Source organism: Pinus tabuliformis, chromosome 1_2, assembly GCF_031772625.1.
Source record: "Pinus tabuliformis cultivar Carrire ecotype Pingquan chromosome 1_2, CPIR1, whole genome shotgun sequence".
NCBI lineage: Eukaryota > Viridiplantae > Streptophyta > Pinopsida > Pinales > Pinaceae > Pinus > Pinus tabuliformis.
The window spans coordinates 686309342-686334330 of record NC_142298.1 but is presented as its reverse complement, the minus strand read 5'-3'; the positions used below and the strand labels follow the sequence as shown (position 1 = coordinate 686334330).

The 24989-nt window shown below is 39.2% G+C and overlaps 1 protein-coding gene across 1 annotated transcript; it reads right to left on the bottom strand.

Moving 5' to 3' along the window:
• Positions 1-1935: 1935 nt before the first annotated feature.
• Positions 1936-4081, bottom strand: LOC149207592 (transcription termination factor MTERF8, chloroplastic-like). Its single transcript, XM_089395804.1, has one exon. It carries the CDS (start codon positions 3363-3365, stop codon positions 2688-2690), a length of 678 nt encoding a protein of 225 aa, XP_089251930.1. The 5' UTR covers positions 3366-4081; the 3' UTR covers positions 1936-2687.
• Positions 4082-24989: the final 20908 nt, after the last annotated feature.

Genomic DNA, 24989 nt, shown 5'->3' with positions numbered 1-24989 from the left:
AGTTGTATTTATAAGCCCTATAGGACAACCTGCTCTTAAGCAGCATTACCAAGACTTTTTATTTTTCATTTATTCAAGCCCAACTCTCATATCGACTTACTATGAGTTTTCCGCTATAAACCAACCGTGAAGATCACTTAAGAAACTCAAGATACAAAATGAAGAAAACTTACCCAACAACCTAGTGGATGGACTTTCTCTCCGGCTACAACACCAAAAATGTTACCACCCAAATTACTGACATTAAAGATTTGAAGACAATTTCTAATTTTCTTTTTTCAACAAATCTTCAAAATGCTTAAGTGTTAGAGGCGGAAATAGCCAATTCATCAACTTTTGAATTAATGTTCTTGGTTCTACTTCCAAAGATAATGAATCAAACCATTCCATGGCATCCCATACTACATTCATGTATTTTTTCAATCTTTCATTTCAACATGCAAATTGACCCTTTGTTTGAAAAACTATTACGTCAAAATCACCAATAACACTTAAAATCTTAATTCCCAAATCCTTAATCAAATTCAAACCAAATAAGAGTGTTCCATGTTCTGCTACATTGTTTGTTGCTTCAAATTCCAAACGAAAAGCCTAACATGAAATATTACCTTTAGGGGAAGTAAATACAATACCTGCACCCATATCTACTTGGGATTTGGCTACATCAAAATCCAGCTTTCAAATGTTGTTGTCATCTTTACGAGGAGCTAATTATATTGCAAGCACTATGTAGAATTTGAAACCATCTTCATAGCAAACCAATCTATCTTTAAGAGATCCTGAATCTTCCACATGATTTTTTCTCATTGGTGCTTGAAGCAAGACGAAAAGAGTGCCCTAGAAAGTGGGAGCAGTGGCATAAGATAGATCTATCTAAATGCTTTTTGCAAGATCAATGGCTCACTTTTAAGATAAGAGCAATTCTCATGCATCCAAAACATCAACGACCACTATGTCCATTACCAAGCAAATATCAAGATACATCTCGCAAGTGTGCTTACCTCTTTAACACCATGGTTAAGACTTCCATAAGGGTATCAATTTAGGTAATAACACTAATCACATTTCTTGCATTATTTAACTGTATAACTCATTAAATTGATTGATTTACCTGCTTTCTTGATTCTCGTTGTACAAGTTATTCTTCCTAGTTGTAAGGTAGAATCCTCGTATTGTTTTAGTCTGACCATAGTTTTAATATAGAATCTCTTGTTGTTTTAGCTTGATGAAGAAAACACCAACCATCCTGTGTCATCCCTTGTTTTTGTCCTTGGAATCTCAATCAGTTCAATTTATAATCTTAGTAGTCTTGTTTTCAGCCAATATAAAAAAAAATAGCTGTAGCACAACCAGTGGCAACTAGGAGATTTTTGCTCTTATTTTTGGTAGAGTAAGTCGTAATGGCATTTGGTTTGTTTTTTGCTTTTGTCTTCAGAATCTTGGTCAATTCGGTCTTCTATTTTTTATATAAAAAAAGGGCTAGTGTGGTCAGTAACAATTAGGAGTTCCCCACCCCTTTTTTGGTTTAGTATGATGTGAGGGCATTTCGCATGTTCTGAAATATTATGATGGCAAGAATCGAAAATATTATCATGGCAAGAAAGACAAAGTGAACTTCATTCTACTCTCATAACAGAGAGATATTACGCCTTGGAAGCAGTTTTTGTGTATTGTGCAACTTTTATCCTGTAATATAAAAATAAAACTCTTTCATTTTGGAGAGTTGTGAATAATGGTTAATGTAAGAATAAGGCGAATGGAAGATGACTTCACGTTATGTCAATAATCCTTTAATAAAAGCCATCCACTGCCAATATAAACTTTGCTTGACAGCATGGTTAATGTTATTGAACTATTTTTAGAAGTCATACAAATGAAGATTTCAAATTTGTTTATGCATCCATATAATATCGATTTAAAAAGGGTGTTCCAAGATGATAAGAAAATACCATATGATATAGATGGAAAAAAAGTGTCCACGGATGATAGTGAATTACCAAAAACTACTCACATGGATCAGAAAACCTGCTATATAAACAAAATGCATACATAGAGAGATAAGGATATCAACCATTAAATCAAACAAATGAACCAAACATTGTAGATTACAAATGGCCTACCTACTTAACATCTTGAATCAAATCCTGAATATTTTAACAAGGAATTGGCAATATTCTACATTGATATGAGTGAATAACCAGGTTTAATTTTTAACAAAGATGATAGGTGTTAGATGAGATGACACATACGCACTCAAAGGCAGCTCAAACTGTTACTTAAAGTAGCAAGTTGTAAATACAAATGTTCGCAGCACACAACCGAGAGAATTGTATTAATAATGAATCAACATCTATTATGTGCCTCTCTCATGTCTAATTCTAATGACCCAATTAAAGGAAATGGAGGACAGGAAGGAAGGTAAGTTGTACCTCAACTAAAAAGAATGAAGCAAATGTATTGAACCCTGCTATTTTAAAATTACTCTTAAAAATCTTCACTGGTAGTTGTATGTCATTGACATAAAAGAAAATTACCTCTTTATACTCTTCTTGTGCCGAAGGATGAGATAGAAATCTTATAAGCCGAATATCTTTTCAATATAAGACTCCTTTAAAACAGGGTTCTATAGTCTTTAAAAACAGGGTTCAGTGCAAAGTCGTATTGAAGCTGTCAGGTTCACAACACATTCACTGAGCATCTCCTTGTTCGTTATAATTTTTCCAATGATGGTAAATATCCAGCAGAATTGAAGAGTCCACATTCTTATTAACGTATTTCTCCAAGAAGCGTTTTTCTGACAAGAAAAAGATGCTAACACAAATTAACTCTGTTTTCAACGCTTGCATGGACTTCAATGCCTCCATTACTCTTAACCGAGGAATCACCCTCCTCACCAAACTGAATCCGATCAGAGCTGGATTCTTAACAAGATTATCCAATGGAATGCCCACAGATTTGACCAGAAAGTCCACCTGATGCATCACCTTTTCCTCTGAAAGCCCAAGGAAAAACGGCCACCGTTTCAGTAATTCAGAAACTTGTTTTTGTGAGAAACCTACACTGCTCAAACACTGCAATTTTTTTTCTGCGTTTTCTTTACTTACTTCCGAAATAGCACACACAGCAGCTACAAACATCTTGGATCCCTTGTTGAACCCCCAATCTTCGGCCAGTTTAAATGATTCCATGACCCTTTCATGTGAACTTGAGAGAAAACGGGGTTTCCTGCCCAATAATTTTGATAACGCTTCACCCTCAACACCCAATTTTTGTATAAGTAAAATCGAAGATTTAATTCTTGCTTCACTGAGCTCAAAAATCTTTGTATCTCTATAAATGAGCTTGCAGAGATCCTCTCCTTTCATTTAAGTCCCAAGGAGAGTGAGCTTGGGCTGTATGTTTCTTTTGGCATCATAAAAGAATAACATAGGGTTAGAAAGAACCACTTTTCGTAACTGAGCAGGGGTAGTCAAACCATACCCATTTAATAACTCCCAGACTTCTTCCAAATTCCGGCTGGATTTTGCACTAAGCAACTCAATGCGATTTCGAAAGGCTTTTACAATTTCTTCCTCCGATAAGCCGCATTTATTGATGATAACATCTGTGACAAGACCCCTGTGTGGTGGAGTTGTAGATGAGGGCGCAGTTCGGGAGCAGAAGTTGAGGAATATTATGTGGGGTGTTGAGGTGAATGGCAGTGGCAGTGGCAGTGGGGAAGGAAGGAGGGAAATTAATTGGCGATGGGATGATAGTTTGTTGGTTACCTGTGTTTTCCAAACCTTCAACTGAACAGACAACATAGCCTGTGCTATTGATATACCAAAAATGTCTCACAGATATGAGTAGTTTAGCTTACCGGCCACAGACGACGTGAGAAATTGATGTGTGAACACCTCTAGCTCAAATTTGGGGAACGGCTGCAAGGCAACAATACTGGCTGCCAGGATTCCTGATTAGGGTTTCACGAGAGTCATTTAATTAAACAAATACTCAATGCTTGCAAGGGATTTGAGGCATCATCCATTACAAGCAGGCTCGGGTAGGGGGAGTTATTACGAGGGTTTAGGGATGTGAGGCGTGATTAACACACTTCCAACCTTTATGATACTAGGGCCAAGTTCTTGTTACCTCACCACCCCCTCCCTCTTACTTATTCTCAGACAAAGATATTAGAGTAGATATTTGGGTAATGAACAACAACAAAGCAACTGATGAGGAAGGTTATCAAGCAGAGATCTTTAAACACGGTTTCCATGCTTTGGTTAGTTTCTTCATTGATCTCTTCAACCATGTAGTCTGTGAAGGTTTTCCACCACCATGGTTACACCACATTATCCATCCGATCCACAAATCAGGGTCCAGCTCAATACAAAATGATCATGGTGGGCCACATGTTCTCAAAGTTGTATGCTATTGTTCTACATAGGAAGCTCCCCAGTGACTTTGAGCAGAGACAACCCAGAGCTAGGGGACAGGCAGGTTTTCGATCAGCTCATTAGACCATTGACCACATCTTCACCCTTCGCGTCGTGATTGAAGAGGGATGATATCACTCTTCGAAAGTCTATTGTTGTTTCGTAGATTTTCAGAAATCTTTTGACTCTGTTCCGAGGGAAGCCTTACTCCAGAGACTCAGAGATATTGGCATCTCGACGACCCTATTGATAGCTATTACACGTCTATGTGAGTCTGTCCTTGGTCGTCTTCACATGGTTCATGGGATGTCTGACTTCATCCGAAGCACTATTGGGGTTAAACAGGGTTTTCCATTGCCCCTACCCTATTTGGGATCTATATTGATGAGTTGGAGGTTTTTCTACATGAGCATATCCAAGACACTGATGGTTGCCTTCTTCACCAGGGCATAATATATATTCTACTCTTTGTTGACGAAATGGTCCTCCTCTCCTCATCTCCAGAAGGATTACAGAGGCAGTTGGATGCCTTAGCTTTGTTTTGCGATCGTCGACAGTTGACGATCAACCTAAGTAAAACTAAGGTTATGATCTTTTATGGGGTAAAGAAAACTTCGTACCTTCACTTCCTATTCAAAGGGGAGGAGGTTGAGATCACCAACATGTATACGTACTTGGGGATGCAATTCTTAGGTCCCTGCTTCAGTTTGCAACCAAATCTTCAACCTCGGATCAATAAAGGATATCGATCCTTAGCCCTTCTCAAGACACAATGCTTTCTACATCACTTCCAAGACATCTCGTCCAAGATGAGCCTCATGGACACCTTGATTCATCCCACTATTCTATACGGTTAAGATATTTGGGGACCGTCTTTACTTTAGTCGGATTGGGCTTCAGTTGAGAGAGTCCAAACTCTTCTTCTCCACCACATCATTAGATGCAAACAGACAATACCTCAGCACATCATCCTTGCAGAGTTTGGAGCTCAAATCTTTCGGCTTGAGACAGTCTTCAGTTTGGTCTCATTCTTGCATCATGTCCGGGGATTTGTAGACTCAATAAAGAGTAGGGACCGTTACCCTTACTTGGCATATTGCTCTTCTGAGAATATTGCTCATTCTACTCCCTCGGGCCAGGCTAGATGTTGATTTATAGGAGTTTTAGATCTCTTAGAGTCAGTGGGAATTCAATTGGATCATCTCCCTCCTTTCCAATATTACTTGGATGCTCTTGGTCACCTTCTACCTACTAGACAAGAGTTGAACAAGATCATCAGGGAGGACATCTACAAGCAGTTTGTCCAAGTCACTTGGGTCAATCCTCTGGGAGGGTTGCGCCCAAATATGGCCTTCTACGCTGAGAACTTCTTAGAGTTGAGAGACAAGCTCATTATTCGACGCCAGTATACGTTTCACCACCAGATTCATGCTCTTTGAATTCCTCTAGGCTAGTTCAGAGTAGGTTCTCATAGATTTCGGGTAGAGACGAACCACCAGATTTATAAGCCAGACAAAATCTGTCAGGTATGTCATTTACAGGAAGTAGAGGCTGAGGTGCACTTCATTTTTGGATGCTCTATCTACTACGAGATTAGAGGAAGGTTCCATTTCTTGTTCAGAGACTCTTAGACCCCCACAGATTTTTTTCAGATATCCTGATAAGAGATGTTTGGCCCTATATATGCAGGAGGCTCTTAGGTTCCGAGCGCATATTCTTTAGCCTCCCATCAGGCCAAACCCCACACAGAGGATCACGAATTTTTTCAGGGTACTACCTTCAGACATGGGCACAAAGAGAACGATGATAACATTTCATAGCCAGACTCTAGAAAAATGAGGATCCATGGGACCTCACCCCACCACACGAGACCCCAATAGCTAAACCGTCTTAAATTCGTCCTTGGGAGATGGACTAGGTCCTCCAGACCTCAGTAGTGCACAAACTCCCCCAGACAACAAGTTAGTGGACAGTCTGTACCTCCACCGACCCTTCATCAGGCCAACAAACATTGTGGAATTTTTTTCAGTGTTCTTCAGTCAGTCTCAGATGCTAGGAGAGATGGTCTGATCCTCTTTGTCAGGGAATTCCATACATTGTAACTTTTATGTTCCTGCATTGTACCTTTTATATTCATGTATTGTATTTTTTATAGGAGACCATTTAGTTCTCCTACATTTTATGGACATCATTATACTTAACAGTCTCTTTGACCTACTTGTGTGGTCATTAGTTGGATATAAATATAATTATCTTATCTTATCTATCTTATCTAAAGTCGGATATTGAGTTGTTGACTTAATCTAAGGACTTGCCCTAACATTAGTGTAGTCAAATATGAGGGATAAATACCAAATGATTTGATTATTAGTTAGTGAGGATTATGAATTCTCAAAACATTATAATATTATTTTAAAGTAAATTTATAATTTAAGGGTGGAAGGAGGGGAGGGATTTTAATCAATCTTAATGGAGTCAATGAAATTGAGTTTGTATGGGGCTTGGGAAAGAAGACTAATAATCACGCAAAAATGTATGGCCTTCTTCAAGGCTTATGTATCACAAAGGAGAGAGAGATAGCTGATATCATTATCCTTGGAGACTCACTAATCACAATTATGTATCTCACAAAAGAAGACACCCCAATGGATAATTCTCTCTCTCGGACCCTTCATAGAATGAGAGGATTGGCAAAAAATTTCCATTCAAGAGAAGCATATTACATTCTTAGAATTAATAACGAGGAAGCAGATTTGGTGGCGAAAAAAGCTTGCTCATTCGATGAAATCAAATTGGAAGTTAATGATAATGTTAGTTACCATCCCATTCCCTAAGTCCTCATGTCTTTAAGGGGTTGGTTTTCTCCTTTTCTCCTCCCTATTTTGAGTCTTTGGTTTGAGATTTTGGTCCTCCCTCCATCTTCTTATCTTTTCTTTCCCTTGGCATTCCCCCCTTTTTTCGATGGCCCTTTCTCCTTCCCCCGCTTCCCCCTCATATTCTCCCTCCTCTACTTCCCCCATCCCTCTCCTCCCCTTTTCCCCTCCCCTTTTATTTCTTCTCCCTTCTTCCCCCTCCTTGTTCCGCTCCTCTCTTGTATGTCCCTTCCCATTTCCTTCTCATCATTTTTTTTTGTCGCATCCATGTGCTACTATTCTTTCCTCCCTAATTATTCATGAAAGGTTGATACTTTGGTTAATGTCACCCCACATAAAATCTATGAATGTGGCATCAAAATAAATTCGTCGCCATGCAAGTGGTTACTACATCTCCTCACACGCTTGCATTTACAAATATCCTCTTCCAACTTCTTGGAATCACCTTCAACTCAAAAGAACGATGAAATCCCTTGGAGGTCAAACAGGTGACACTAATGGAAACATGATGCAACTCGTGTGGCAAGGTAAGCATAGTGGTGTTAAGTGGACTTTAATCCCATCTCTGGATTCATTCATGAATGTGTCGGCTTTGGGCATTTGTTATCCACATCAGTGGGTGCAGAATTGGTTTTGGTATCTATCTAGGAATTTAGTTGTGGTGTCTCATAGGGTTGTCTTTAGAAGCCTCTATGAGGAGATTCTTCTCAAGGCCCTGGCTCTTTCATTGGCAATCGGGAAGTCGTGGGTTTGACATTATTGTTCATGGGTTATCTGGGGTAAGAGGCTTTCAGGCTCACAATGCTCCTTGGCAGACCCTAGTCTTTTTGTTCCAATTGGTTCCAATTTGGCTTTCGCTCTTTGACTCGAAGGTAATTCCAATACCACTGTGTTGGAAACTCGCTACAATCAGTGTACGAGAAGTTTCAAATAAATTGGTTTGTTTTCTGACATCTTGAGTTTTTATTTGAGATACTTTCCTTTTGTCCACCCATGGAAGTCAATAGCTAAGAAAAAGTTTAAAGTATATTTGTAATTTTATTTGTGCATTGGGCACTGGGACATAGGTTCTATTATTCATAATTTGGATGTGGCACTTTGGTCTTTTTTTTATGCACTAGTCGGTTATTTGTTGCTGTCAGCGGATCTGGCTTGGTTGGGTTTGCACAATCTATCTTGTGAATATATTAGCTGAATGTCCTCCCCTCCCTCAGATTCCTCCTCTGAGGACTATGCTTGTTCTAAATATTTATTGGCCCATGAGGCCCTGCAAAGGGTTGTCAATGACCTCCAAGCAAAACTCTGTCAAATGTATCATGCTCAAGTTAACAAGAAGATCACAATTTGGCAATGTAGCAACATATTTTAAGGCTGGAAGACAAGATGGACGTGCTCAGGATGATAATTTCAGACCTCTAGTTTGCCAAAGATTATTCCAACATGCAAAATCAACCACTGGAACAAGCAAACAAGCCAAATATAGATCTTAACCTACCAGTTTCTGAATCTAATTTACCAATATGCAAATAATTTTTGGTTTTTTTGTCCAAACTGTTATGAAGGCCTCCCTATGGTTCAATTTTGATGTAACAATGTCGATATATTCATGTAGTAATTTTGATGTAACAATGTTGATAAGCAATTTCTAAGTTGTAATGGGTTTGTAGCTAATTATTATATAATGTAATTTGGTTTCAGAATTGATGTACTCCTCGAGTATTTGTTGCGACCAGGCGCAAATTTAATCTAAATATTACACACTTTTGTTTTAAAAAAGAAGAAGTAATTTTAGAATTATTTATTTTAGAAGAATAAAAAATTGGGTCGATTCCAACTAATACCACTATAATATGTAGGTGAAATACACTACCTGTAGCACTCGGCCACGAGTAAGAAACCAAGGCTTTGAACACGAGACCTTCTACTCACATCTACTTTAGATTTTCACAAGCTTACCAAATAGGCTGCCCAAGGAGGTAAGGTTGTGGTTGAGTTTAGAATTTCTTAGGTGGGAGTTGAATGTAGAATTATAATTAACTAAAAGTTATTTATTAATGTAAAGTACCTTGTGAGGGTTTATCCCTGCCAGCTAATGAGACTACCTTGGGAGGGAGTACATTATAGGAGCTGACATACTGATAAGTTAAGTTTGATTTCCCTCTACACCTATTTTAAGGAAAGAGATAACTTTTATTAGGAGCTTAGACCTATCTGTGAGGAATATTGGGATTTGGGCTACCTAATTATGCACATTGTCATCGGGTCATGTTTTACCTTGGGATTAACCTTTTGAGAAGCTCTTGTTTATCTTTTAGAGGGTTGGAAGGGAAGAATTGTTGGTTATGAATTTCGGTGACATTTTGGGACAATTTGTGTCATCACTGAGTAGATGAAGCTAGGAAGCAACATAGCCTATGGGTGTGACACACCCAACTTCCTTGGTTACCTTAAGGAGATGAGGTTTTAATTTTTTTCTTCTTCCACTCTACTCGAAGCCCATTTCTAAGGCCACAAATACCTTTTTCTCGTCAAGAGTTTTTTGACGATATACATTTTTATCCCATTCTTAGTTCAGAAAACCAAGTCAAGGCCCCTTGAAAATTTGGTATTTAGTACCATGTCAACATGACTATATTTATAACGCAAGGTATATAAAATTGCACCTCAAGTCCACGTGTCACATCGATAGTGTTCTCAAAACACCACCAAGACCACCTGACCTTGCCATGTCATACACTAATTTAATTAAATTACATTATGTTTATTTGTACAAATGAGATTTTAATTAATTAATTAATAATAATAATAATAATAATAATTTAATTTTAAGGTTGCAACTAAGCCAAACAATAAATTAGTGCATGATACCCCCTTGTTTGTAGGAAAAAGATCCATGTCCACGTAGCAATTTGTAGTGTTCCACAGACCCCCCTCTCCAATTTCCCATGCTCCCAAGATGGGAAGATGCACTGGGAAGCATTCCCCCATGTCCCCCTTTTGGGAAAACTTGGGGAAAATGTTAAATTATTAAAGTAAAGAGATGAAAATTCCTTACTTTTCTTCCTTTTACTTAAATTGTTAACATTATCATTATTGTTTCAAGATGTTTGAGAGTGGTTCCAACATCATTGGATTTCATATGGAAAATGTAAAAATTTAGATCCCACCCAAAATCCAACAAGCTTAACATTTTTTAAGGTTCTATCATGTATGTTGATATCAAACTAACATTTAATCAAGAGCACCAAACCCTCTATACCTCAATATTGATGGCATTGATTGTTAAAACTCTTATTTCATGACCTCAATGGCTTGATTTCAAGCGGGAGGATATCCCTTCTCATCATCTTGTATAACATAAGCATAGGTTCATATTTATATAACCCACCATGCCTGAGCACCTGCATGCACATGATATATACACACACCCTTGCTTATATATATGCATGAACCTTCCATTCCATATTAGCATTATGTAACATGAAGCCTTAAGGAACGTGCAACATCATACATTACATGGTAGACATTATATACATAACAGTCCATATATATATATATATATATACCTTGCACATCGAGGTTGATTGTGTTGAGAAATCTAGAGGCAACTAGATTAGGTGACTTCTCTTACTTTGATAACTACTTGTGATGTATTTTTACTTAACTTGATTAACTTCTTCTTACACTTGATTATTATTAGTGTTCTTTATCATTAAACAACTACCAAACAATAAAATTAGTGAGACAATGGACACAAGATGTAGCGATCATCCAAGGCCAAAACCTCTCCAACTGAGAGGAAAACCCACAAGAATTCTTCTCTTCTTATAGAATTCAATTGACAAATTCCAAGATGTTGAGAATGCAACGAGATGATGGAGCTTAGTGGAAAGGAGTTGCCTTCACTAAGTGGGCCCGCAGGCAAATTATGGCACAAAGTCTATTTTTAGACTATGTCTATTTTTAGACATATGGATCATGGTCTATGAGTTGCAGGATGTTGTTTATGGATGATTGGTCATGTTGGGAAAAAATAGATGGACTTCTATTTTCTGGTTCACAGCAGGAGTGATCAAAGTCTATTTTTAGACTGCCAGGTTAAAAATAGAAAAGTCAAATATTATTGTCTCATAATAATATTTAGACTATAAACTTTATCTTATCCTCTTGGAGCACTTCAATTTGAGCTACAGATGTGGCACATGCAGCTGTCAGAAGGAAATACAATTTTCTTATGAGTCAGTTGAGCTATTGCATGAAGGACATCAGTTAGAACTCATGCATGTGAGTTCTGTGGAGTTGGATGTAGAGTTGATGGAGTTGTGTTCAGTTTGACTTTGTTAAACTAGTTGTAATTAGTCTAACGGCAAATAGACTAGTGATGAGTGATGTGAATTAATTGATTAAATTAATTCACTAATTATTAACTCATAATGCAACTGAAGAATAAATCAGTTAACTCAGTGCATGTACAGTTCAGTGGAGACAGGTGTTAGAGGTTGAGATTGCTATCAGTTGTGACTATGGTTGTGCATGAGACTTTGCATAAGAAATATTTTGAGTATGTGTTAAGTTATGGTATGTTCTATGCTTATAACAGTTTACTTCTTTTTCTTATTATATTCCACCGATTAGCAATCACATGTACATAAAGTAAAGTGCAGATAGAACATTAAAAGATCGACAGAAAACAAGCCAAGACAAGAGACACAAGATGTGGCGGCTAGCCAGGGACAAACCCCACAATGTGTGGGGAAACCCTTTGATCAAATCTTCTTTTATCTTCAATAATTCAGCAGAGATAAATAGTACAATAAGTCTGATTCATATCAGCAGTAGCAAACCCTAGATCAGTAGCATCAGCATTAGCGGTTTCATTATCAAACTAGGACAGACCATATCTCACAAACCGACAGTCGGATTGACTTCATTCCACCACCAAAAGTTTCGGCTTCTAGAGGAGGTTCAGATGAACCTACAACGCAGTTTAGATGAGGAGATCTTCTAGGCCACACAAGTCAATCTTTGCTTCTGCAGTTGCAGCTTCAGTTTTAGCAGTTTCCGGCTTCAAACTAGGGCAGTCGATATCTTGCAAACCGTTCGTTGGATTGACTTCATTCCACCACCAAAAGTTGTGGCTTTCAGAGGAGGTTCAGATGAACCTGCAGCGCAGTTCCAAAGAGGATATCTTCTAGGCCACGCAAGTCAATCTTTACTTCTGCAGTTGCAGCTTCAAATTCAACAGCTTCCGGTTTCACATGTGTGAGAGAGAGAGACCCATTTCAACGCAGTAGAGAAGAGACTCATATCTGCGCAGTAGAGAGAGAGAGATGTGATGAGATGAGTGAGACCAAATGAGGAAAATTCCTCTTATATTTATACACAACGTTGGTGGGTGAATAGATGCGACTGTTGGGCTTCTGAGCCTACATGAGTTGTAGGTCGGCTTGATAATAATTCCATAATCAAAATAAATTCATATCTCCATGAATACTTATCGGAATCAGATGATCTTTATATCAATCCTACACCTCTCGATGAGAGGAATCTAATTAAAATACTATTAGCCATGAATAAGATGACCCACATGAAGTTTTGCCCTGGTTGCCAATTTTAACACTCCCTCTCAACCATGGAGAACTTCATCTGCAATCTGTCTATCGGTCGTTACTATTCATCCATCAAATGCACTGCCCTGTACAGCCTGACCCTTGCCCTGCTCTGCTCTATTCTGCCTGTTATGCTTTGTCTTGTTCTGCCTGCACTGATCTGTACTGATTTGCTATGTTCTGCTCTGCTCTTGCATTGTTCTGTTCTGCTCTACTTTTGTCCGAATTATGAAGAAGAAGAAATGATCGAGGATGTATCATATTGACTCAAAGTCAGCCTCAGAGTATGTACCACTGGTCCCAGACCAGTCTCAACCAACCCAAAGTCAGCGTCATAGTGAGTACAACTCCAATGGTCCCAGACCAATATCATCCTCCACTGACTCAAAGTCAGTCTCAGAGTATGTACCACTGATCCCAGACCAGTCTCAACCGACCTGAAGTCAACGTCATAGTATGGTACAACTCCTACCACTGGTCCCAGACCAGTATCATTGATCCCAGATCAATGGAGGTCATCCTAGCGTAGGGAGTACGGTAGTTACAACGATGCGTCCATCAGTACTACTATGGTCCCTAACTTCATTTCCCTGCTCATTGATAAGATGAGAGGTACTTCCCATGAGTCCCGGACTGCATGGGTAGGATGCCTCGACAGGAGAACTAATCAATCCTGTCCTCACAGGAGAACACATCAATCCTGCTACAATTTCCATGGAGAACACATAAATCCAGGCCTCATAGGAGAACACATCAATCCTGCTACAATTGCCATGGAGAACACATCAATCCAGGCTGCCATGGAGAACACATCAATCCAGGCCTCACAGGAGAACTAATCATCCTGCTACATAGGAGAGCGAATCATCCTGTTCCATAAGAGAGCGAATCATCTTGTCCCACAAGAGAGCGAATCATCTTGTTCCAGTGTGCACCACCAGGGGAGGGTGAGTCACCCTGTGGTCATATGTTGCTCCAGTAGGAACCACAAGCCCTCAGAGCTCCCAAAGCTCAATGTATGCAACACGCAGGACCCTTGTACAAGGGTTTCTTGTCGACTCCAAGTCGTTTGGGAAAATCACAAATTAGATCTTTCCTCGGGGCTTTGACAAGGTGTATCAACCTGTACATCATCTTAATGTGATGGAGCTTCCTTGCTCATCGACTTACCATATCCCAGATGATGTCTATCTGCTAGAGCAATTGACGAATACGGGATTCCTCAATAATCGAATCCCACCTCTAGTTGTTACAAAGAATCATAGTGGTATCCAATGTAAATCCAAACAGCTCACTAAAGAGCTTTCACAACCATACTGCCTCACACGAGGTTATGCTAGCAACAATATATCCTGCTTCGGCAGTGCTCAAAGCCACCGACTTTTGCTTCCTGCTCATCCAGGATATCGAAGCAGATCCCAAGGTGAAACAGTACCCGAAAGTGCTCTTACGGTCCGCCACACTGCCTGCCCAATCAACATCAGTATATCCAATTAGTCTCACATCTCCGGTAGTGTATCTTAATCCATGAGAGATTGTGTCCTGAAGACATCTCAGAAGATTCCTGGCATCAATCCAGTGAGGCTCAACCAAATATGAGCTCACAATGCTAACTGAAAAACATATGTTCGGACGGAGGTTCACCAAGAACATCAATGCGAATGAGTTTTTGAAACTCAGAGGCATTTCCCAAGTTCGGTCCAACATCACTACCATATAACTTCTAAAAGTTAAGATCCTCGAGGTAGTCACAGGCTTGCAGTCCATCATACCGAATCTTTCCAATATATTTACCACAGATTTTCCTTGAGATAGGAAAATTTCCCTTGGCTTTTGCCACACTTCAAGTCCTTGGTCCTTCATTTCAAATTCAGAAGCCATCTCCCTCTTACATTTGTGAATGAGAGGGTTTGCACCTGTTAGAAAGAGGTCATCCACATACAACACCAATATGAGAGGCTTGTCATCTTCAACCTTAAAGTAAAGGTTAGGATCGGCTTCACTCCTAGTGGATCCTAGCTTCATCAAGTAGCTATCGATCCTCTCATACCATGCTCGGGGTGCTTGCTTCAGCCCATAGAGAGCTTTCTTCAACTTGCATACATGAGATTTTCGATCATAAATCTCAAATCCTTTGGGTCACTCCACGTAGACCTCTTCTTTGATCGAGCCATGCAAGAATGCAGTCTTGACATCCATCTGATGTAGGTTCCATCCTTGTGAAGCGGCAAGGGCTATGATCGAGTGGATGGTCATATATCTGGCAACAGGTGCAAATATCTCATCATAGTCTATACCTTCCTTTTGGGAGAAACAAAACGAGCCTTATACTTTTCTGAGCTTCCATCTGCTACATGCTTTATCTTGTAAAGCCATTTGGAAGTAACAACAGTCTTGTCCTGGGGTCTGGGAACTACTTCCCAAACATCATTCTTTATGATAGACTCATATTCTTCGGTCATAACATCCTTCCATACTTGATGCTTGACGGCATCTGAGAATGACGAAGGCTCATTTTGTATGATCGTGCTCATGATGGTCAGGTATCCTTGATACCTATTAGGTTTCTTACTTTCACGAAAGGTTCCTCGGGGTGCAGCATGTCCTTCAGCATCATCAAGTAACCCCTTAAGCCATGAAGGCCTCTTCCTAGAAGAGGAAGGCTCATATGGAGGAGGATCAATCGGATCCATGGGTTCTTCTACATCAGGCATTGATTCATCATCCTTTTCTTTCGGTTCCCTGGTGTCGGCTTCTTGAGAGCTCCTCAAAGTCAGAAGATTGATCACCTTGCTGAGAGCCATATCTTCGTCAAAGGTGACATCATGACTAATTATGACTTCCCTTTGACCAGCTACATAGATTCTATAGCCTTTAGTATTTTCACCATAGCCCACAAAAATTCCTTTCTTTCCAGATGCTCCCAATTTATTTCTTTTCTCTTTCGACACATGAAAGTATACAGGCTTCCAAAAATTTTAAAATGAGAAACATCAGGTTTCTTACTGGTGAATTTTTCTTCAGAAGTCTTGGAACCCAATGCTTGATGAGGGCATCGATTTTGTACATATACGGCAGTGTTTGCAGCTTCAACCCATAGAAACTTAGGAAGACTTTGATCATGTAGCATGGCCCGGACAGCTTCCATAACAGTTCTTCCTTTTTGCCACACCATTTTGTTCAGGAGTATATGGTGTAGTAGTCTCCCTCTTAATGTCAGCCTCAGATATGCCTGAGTGAACCAACTGTAATACATCGGAGGTCTTTCTTTGGCTTGAGGGGAACGGTCCCCTTTTGAGCTTTCCTTCGACACATCTCGGACATACACCTTCTTTCTCTACTTGGAATTCGGGCATCCCTGTCACCATTTGTTTTACACCAAGTAGAGCTTTGTAATGAAGGTGTGCAAACCTCTGATGCCAAAGTTCGGACTGAAGAGTTTTGTCACAAGACATGACACCTAGCGGACTTCCATCGACCTGATATGATGAATCAACACTAAACCCAAGAGTAAAGGCATTTCCATATACATACCTTGCCATTGCTGAAGGTTACCTTGTAGCCTTTGTCTTCCATTGCCGAGATGGATGCCAGGTTCTTTTTGAGATCAAGTACATATAATACATCTTGTAAGTGAATCGTATTACCTTGATCAGTTTAAGAGAAACATTGCCTACACCTTTCACTGGTTATTTCATGTCATCTCCAAGGACAATTTCCAGGTTAGTTTCTTTCTCTACCAGATTATAGAGTACTTCTTTGTAACCAGTGAAGTGTCTTGAGGCACCACTATCAATGATCCAAATTCCCATTGAGTTCGAAGGAGCGGAGGTAGATAGAGTAGCTGGTAGATAATATTCAACCTGCTTATCGTCAACAATGTTAGATTCATACCTGGAATTTCTAGCCTTCTTGAATGGTTTCCCTCTTCCTTGATTTCCCGCATTCCTTTTTCCTTTGTTGTTGAATTTTCCATTCCTTCGATTACCATGAGAGGGATTTTGATCATCGTCACAGTGAGATCCCTTTCTATCAGGGCATTCCCTTGCATAGTGACCTGCTTTATTGTAAATGAAACATCGTCCTTTTCTTCCACCCTTAAATCCAGCCTTTCTTTTCGATTTAGACCCAGAATTATTTCTTTTCTTAGCATGAGAAAAAAAAGCAGTAGGAGGACCTTTAGGCAAGGGCATTTCCTGCTCTTCCACCCTTGTTTGTTCTTGAATGCATCTAGCCATTAATTCCTCGAAACTAGGAATTACATTATTGTTTAGAAGAGTAGTCCTGAACACATACCATTCAGATGGTAATCCTCCAAGAATTGTGAGTGCCATTTCTCTATCAGTAATGGTTTCCCCAATAGATAGGAGATCGTTCTTTATCTCGGTGATTCTTAAGAAGTATGCTTGCATACTTTCATCTTTACCCTTCTTGATTTCCCTCAACTTATTTCTAAGAAACAAAACATGATTTGCATCATTAACTTTAAATAAACTCACCAGTCTGTCGTAGATTTCCTTGGAGGTGTCTAGATCAGAGATGTAGGCCACCAAGCGCTTGTCGATAGAGTCCCGGATGATCTTCTTTGTTTTGACTTCTCCATTTTTCCATTTGTTCCAGGCAACAGCAGATGCATTTGATGAAGGCTCAACAATATTGCCTCTTACATGGTCCAGCACTCCTTGATCTTCAAGGGTTAGATCGATAGACATCTTCCATCTGTGATAGTCAGCTTTCTCACGGAGCTTGTCTTCGGTAGGAAAGAGTGTTGAGGACCCCATAGTTCTTTTAGGATAGCCTTGCCAATCTTCTCTTCAATGATTGCTCTTGCTCTTGCTCGGGCTTTGTCTTCACCTCAGCTCTGATACCATGTTAAGTTATGGTATGTTCTATGCTTATAACAGTTTACTTCTTTTTCTTATTATATTCCACCGATTAGCAATCACATGTACATAAAGTAAAGTGCAGATAGAACATTAAACGATCGACAGAAAACAAGCCAAGACAAGAGACACAAGATGTGGCGGCTAGCCAGGGACAAACCCCACAATGTGTGGGGAAACCCTTTGATCAAATCTTCTTTTATCTTCAATAATTCAGCAGAGAGAAATAGTACAATAAATCTGATTCATATCAGCAGTAGCAAACCCTAGATCAGTAGCATCAGCATTAGCGGCTTCATTATCAAACTAGGATAGACCATATATCACAAACCGACAGTCGGATTGACTTCATTCCACCACCAAAAATTTCGGCTTCCAGAGGAGGTTCAGATGAACCTACAGTGCAGTTCAGATGAGGAGATCTTCTAGGCCACGCAAGTCAATCTTTGCTTCTGCAGTTGCAGCTTCAGTTTTAGCAGTTTCCGGCTTCAAACTAGGGCAGTCGATATCTTGCAAACCGTTCGTCGGATTGACTTCGTTCCACCACCAAAAGTTGCGGCTTTCATAGGAGGTTCAGATGAACCTACAGCACAATTCCAAAGAGGAGATCTTCTAGGCCACGCAAGTCAATCTTTACTTCTGTAGTTGCAGCTTCAAATTCAACAGCTTCCGGTTTCACATGTGTGAGAGAGAGAGACCCATTTCAGCGCAGTAGAGAAGAGACTCATATCTGCGCAGTAGAGAGAGAGAGATGTGATGAGATGAGTGAGACCAAATGAGGAAAATTCCTCTTATATTTATACACAACGTTGGTGGGTGAATAGATGTGACTGTTGGGCTTTTGAGCCTACATGAGTTGTAGGTCGGCTTAATAATAATTCCATAATCAAAATAAATTCATATCTCCATGAATACTTATCGGAATCGGATGATCTTTATATCAATCCTACACCTCTCGACAAGAGGAATCTAATAAAAATATTATTAGCCATGAATAAGATGACCCACATGAAGTTTTGCCCTGGTTGCCAATTTTAACAGTATGCCAATGATAATTGCCCAATATATGCCTAGAGAATAGCATGTGCTCACGTGATTTCCAGTGTGAGTGATTCTCATCAGGTATTGTGAAATAGAGGTAGGCAAAGCAGTGGAGAAGATTTGAACCTGTGACTTGTTTAGGTCTGAGCTGGTTTGTGTGTAACAGGTGGAGATAGTGCTGGATACTTGTGAGGAGTATTGTACTATGTTATGTTACATGTTCTCAATCATTAATATACAGATAGTGTGGGGTTTTCAGCTGTAAGCTTTCCTCGATTACATACTGTGTTAATGTGTGCATGCTATTGATGTTTCATTGTTTTTGATGCTGCTAAATTGCTGATCAACGTAGAGGAGCTTATGTATTGTGCATGTATCCTGCAATAGTGCATCATCAGGATAATCTCTGTTGAATAAGTGTTTATTATTCAAAATTTCTACACAAGACCTATGACCCTTGACCAAGACCCTCCAAGACCAAGTCAAACCTTGCTTCAAACAACTTCTGTAATTTTGACTTACCCAACAGATTCTTCTATAACTTCGACTTGCCAAACAAATTATTCTGCAACTTTGACCTACCCATCAAACTCTTCTACCAGTTCGATCTACCCAACAAATTATTTTGTCCAACAAATTCTTCTGCCCAGCAAATGTAGAAACCCTAACATGAGAGAGAGAGAGGCCCAAAAACTTTGATCTAGTTCTTCTCCTTCTTTTTCATCCTTTTCCATCTTATATCTTGAGAAGATTTAACTTTCTTGAATGAGTCTCCAAATGAGTTCGAATTCCTTCTTATTTATAGGCTTGTGAGGGGTATGAATTTCTCTCTTTAGGCCGAATTTTCCCTTCATGCAGTTTGACTTGATATTTGCATCATGACTAGGTCTTGGAGGGTCTTTTGACTCTATTTTGACTCAAATAAATTCTTTTTTACAATATGTAACATGCCCAAATGGGTCCTCAATAGATGACAATGACTCAATTGACTTGTAGACTAAATAACAAGCCCTAAAAGCACTCAACGAGTGCTTAACCTAAAAATAAATTTCACTTGAGCATGAAACCCATGCCTCAAGAAAATAATAATAAATTTATTTTTCTCTTTTCATTAAATATATAAAATCATTATTACATATGTCATTATGAAGACTGAACCTAGTTACATATTTCAATGCTCCCTCTTAACTAGGGAGGTATTCATAATCTATACAAGGTAATTGGACATTCTCAATCTGAAGGATTCTCATAAGAAGAGTCAGATTGGTAACCAATCTATTTAGCATCATATCATCCAACATTGTCAAATAGCAAGGCCTTGACTAACAACTTGATCTCTCCACAAGATCAGAGCACAGTGTTGGCGACACCAATGACTTACAAACACCATCATCATTGTCTCTCAAGGTACTTACCCTACCCGGGTGTTAACAGAGTATGTCCTTCTAGGACTACTCTTAGCCTGGATTCTCGGTCCTCAAAGTATATCGATCCTCTTCGACTACTTTTATCTTGGATTCCCTACCTCATCCTCAAAGAGTATCAGATGTCAGATGCTTACCCAATCCTCCATTCTTTCTTCCCAAAGTGAAGACAATAATGACGTGTTTATCTCTCCCTCTCAAATAGAGAGGATATATCCATTCCTATAAAGGAATGTAGCCATTCCTATAAAGGAATGTAGTCATTCCTATAAAAAGGAATGTACCCAAGATCCCTCTTATTGAGGGACTTGTCCAAGCTCCCTCTTAACCAGGGACTTTCTTACAACAACTTTGTGCTCTAGGTGGAGATCATGGGACCATCCAATGCTTGTGGGGCTCCTTATTTTTTAGTCATGAAGTTCATTTTCAACATTATGGAGCCTTCATATTTTTGTAGGGTATCAACCATCCAACCCTTTTCTTCACGAACCACATCGATCATGTCAGCCTTCTTTCTGTCAGAAAGTGATGCTCTAGTCCACATATGGCTTTTTCCTCATACAACTACTTCTTTCAAGTCATTTTTCCCCGAGGAACTTTCATCCAACCACATGAATGCTAGTTGTAGATGACATATACAACTCTCTTTTCAGTAGCCCTGTATTAACTCATCCAGATGTTCGTTCAAAAATAAAAAAATGAACATCAAATCAAAGTTACCTTTTGTGATGGCCTTTCATCATGACATCTTGCTTGCCTGCAACATCAACATCCTACACATTCTTAAACACATCTCCAAGACTTCGCATGTCAAGGATCTCTTTTCTTTGCAGACCTCATCATGGTCTTTCTTCTCTATAGAGATGTCATGATCAATTCTTCTAGTCATTGAATGTTGATTGCCTTTTCTTACATGACCATATTTGCATCTTTCATGATATATTCTTTCTTTCTTCACATATTGCTTCCCAATAACTTTCATCCATAGTTCCTTCATCTTGATCATCAACCACCTCATACTCTATATGACGATAAAGTATGTTGATTTCATCTTGTCAATATGTGAACCATGCTTTCATGTGTCTCTTTAAAGGAAGAGATCCTTGATCATGCTCTCAAGGTAGAGCATTTACTCATGTTATCTGCAACCTATGATGACGTGATTTAAACTATCAAACATATATGTACATACCTATTTTATCCTTTTGGTCATCTAGACTTCCTTTGGCAACTTCCTTTCCTTGATTGAGAGTAATTCAATCAACTTGTCCTGTTGTACTCCTTTGTCACCATACCATCATCCTTTTAAATAATGTATCCCACACAAGGTGGAATGATCAACGAGACACTTGCTTGAGACCGAACATGTTGACAGAGATGGAACATGAAATGCAGGTTATCAAGAGGAATTTTAAGGCAACACAGGATAGGCAGCCGAGTTATGCAGATCAACATAGAGCATTCAAGGAGTTTCAGGTTGGGGAGCATGTGTACTTACACATCAAGCTTGAGAGGAGCTCCTTGAGGATTCGGTCATGTGCCAAGTTGGCACCTCAATATTGTGGGCCTTTTGAGATCCTTGATAGGATTGGACCAGTGCCCTACAGGCTTGCACTGCCGCCAATAGTGAAAGTCCATGATGTTTTCCATGTTTCATTGCTGAAGAGATATGAGTAGTATGTTGATCATGTGATTGATTGGTCTGTATTGTAGGTGGAACCAGAAGGAAAGTTCTAGCAAGAGACATAGTAAATTATACTTAGTTTGATGCTCATGAACCGACCAATAAAGCAAGTTAAAGGCAGTGGAAGCACTTTGGGCCCAAAGAAGCTACATGAGAGATGGTTGATCAGATGTGGGCTTTGTATCCTTCATTATTTGTTAGTTGAGGTAAATGATTTTTTAGTATATACATGTATATGATTGTCATTATAATTACTGCAATGAGTTGTCTTATAAAGCTCCAATACGCGGTATGCTTGTTTTGTTTTTAGCAGGATGTCATTGTAAATATTTTTTTGAGTTGTGTTATAAATCTCCATAGGTAGTATGTTTTGTTTTCAGTGGTTTCTTGGCCATAGGTTTCATAGAACATCGAGGATGGTGTTCCCTCAAGGGGGAGGGCTTTGTAATAGCCCCGGGTTAAAGTTTCATGTAATAAAAGATAATAAAGGGAAAAAAGAATAAGACCAAGGTCATGGAATATGTATTCCAAGTTGAATGTTGTGCAAAACATCATAGTGGGTATCACTTATGATTTATTATGGCTAAAGAAATTAGAAAAGGCATTGACAAAGGCCAAGAGGTATTAATTGGTATTTAATTATGAAAATAAAGTAAAATAGGAGAAAAGGGAGATGAAGAGGCACAAACATGCATGAGGGGAAAATTAGGGTAAAAATGAAGGAAAATGAAGAAAATAGAGACATTAATGATAAAACAAAATTAAATAAATAGTTCACGACTTTTTCTTAAGCTTTAGTCAGTTCTAGTTTCGACTCTCTTACACTCTTTCACACTTAAAGCATTTTTGGAGAACTTTGGCATTCACTTGGATTTGGAGAAAGGAAAGAAAGCAAGCAAAGGAAGGAAAAGCAAAGGAAAGAAAAAGGGAAAACAAAGGATAAGTTTGGATCAAAAACTTTAGCAGGAGTATTTCGCAGGTAACAGGTTGCATGTGTTATTTCCTAGCTGAGTTGTGAATGCCTGGTACATGCATTTGTGTAATTGGTTCATTTACTGTCATTGGCATGGGTTTTTCCTGGTTTGAAAGTGGTTTCATCATTTCCTTGACATTTTTTGGTTAGCCATGGTGCGACGGGATTCATTATTGGTTAAGCTTTAGATAGCCGAAAGATTTTGGAACTGGGTGAGGTGGTCTCAGGAAAATCCCAATGGTTTGGGGTAGATATGGTTTTCTCTGGGAAGCCCTCGATAGGTGGGTGGAGACAGGATAATTCTTCAAGGTATGGTGAAGGAATTCTAGAGAATCCAAGCTTGGTTTAGTTTTTGATCCTAGGACTGGTTTAGGTGAGATCATGGTCACTTGGGCGAGGAGGTGGTTTAACCTCTGGAGACCCTCATTGTTTATGTCTTGGTTTATCCCATGAGATCCCACATTCATGCTTGGAATATGGCACGACGATGATTGGATGAAAGAAAGATTTGGTTTCCCCCAATTTATGGTCGGGTGGTACGTGGAGGTCCCTAACTTGGTTGGATTTTGCATATGTTAATACAAGTTATTTTCCTTATTAAGATTTATGAGCATATGTGCTAGTTATTCAATGATCTTATGACAAATTTTTCATGGTTTCTATTCTGGTTATATGTTGGTTATAAACATGGTTTCTATGTTGTGTTTCAGCTATGGATTTTGTTCATGAATTGATAAGTATTTGAATGGTTGATGAATGCATGGGCTAACAAGTGTTATGGCAGCTAATTAGAGAGGGCACAAGGCCTTTTTGGTGATTCTCGGATGATGATAATAGTTTAGGATCAAATATGCATTCATGACTTGTAACTCATATGTTCACCATATGTGTTGACGAAATGACTATCATCGTTCAACATGGTTAGGTCAATTTCTTGTCCAAGTTCTAAATGATGAGAATTGTTAGCATCTTATTTATTCTTTTGGAAAGTTACATGAAGTTTTGGGCAGTGGTTTGGAGATTAGACTATAAAAGTGGCTCATATTTTGGAACCATAGGCACATAATTGGAGGTTTGAGGTCATAATTGCATGGAGAAAGGCTTGTGAGTGTGGTTGGAGGCTCACAACTGCATGCAAGCAATGTCAAGGGTGCAGCTATAGGTTGAGGTTAGAGAATAAGGGTTCTAACTCAGGGATTCGTCACCTGGGGTGGTTTTTCAGCCTCTGAGTGATTTGTGGTTCTTGAGGAAGGTCAGTAAGTCATCAGTTAGTAGGCCCCACTTCCTTAACTAGAACTAGGAGGTCAGTCATGTCATAGTAGCATCATCTCATGTTTACCTTGGAGGTTGGTTAATGCGGGTAAATGTGGGAGGTGCGGTGACACTTTAGTACTTATTGAAGTATATCATTCATTTCCTTTTCTCTTGTCTACCTTGACCTCAGATGAAATCATACCTTGCTAAATTTATTAACCCTAGATCTAGTGTAGAATTCCCTTTAAGGTGTTTTTCGTGGACAGTGATACTATCTTCTCCCAAAACTCGTACATTTATTGAAAATTTCCATTGAATGATCCACCTTCCATCACTTCAAGCCTATTATAGATACATATCTATCACAAGTGATTCATACTGTGACTCCTCCTGTCGGTGAAAATCCGAGAAGAGTAGGGGACTTAGGTTGTGGTGACAGTGGGCCTCTGTCCCATGGTGTTGTTGTGCCCTCTAGATTTTGCCTATTTATAAGGCTTGATAGTTCATTCAGTAATATTTTTTAGTGTCCTTTCCAGGGAGGAAGTAGGTCTACCTCCTCGGCCTTAATATTTGAAGAGGTGATTTATAGTGTGACAATATAGATCCTCTTCTTGCGACTCCACATTCCTACCATGGATATTCAAAACCCATCCATTCTAACTTATCAATGGAGGGGTGATGAACCTCCTGATACTCTTGTCATGGATAGGGTTGTTAGATGAAAAGTCTTACATACATGAGAAAAAGGTGTGATCTATCCATTAAAACTCAGTAATATATTAGGAGCACCCTGCCGTGCTCTCCCTTACCATGAGGAATTACCAAAATTC

Coding starts and splice junctions, on each gene's coding strand:
- LOC149207592 (XM_089395804.1), bottom strand. CDS start 3,365: ATGAAAGGAGAGGATCTCTGCAAGCTCATTTATAGAGATACAAAGATT.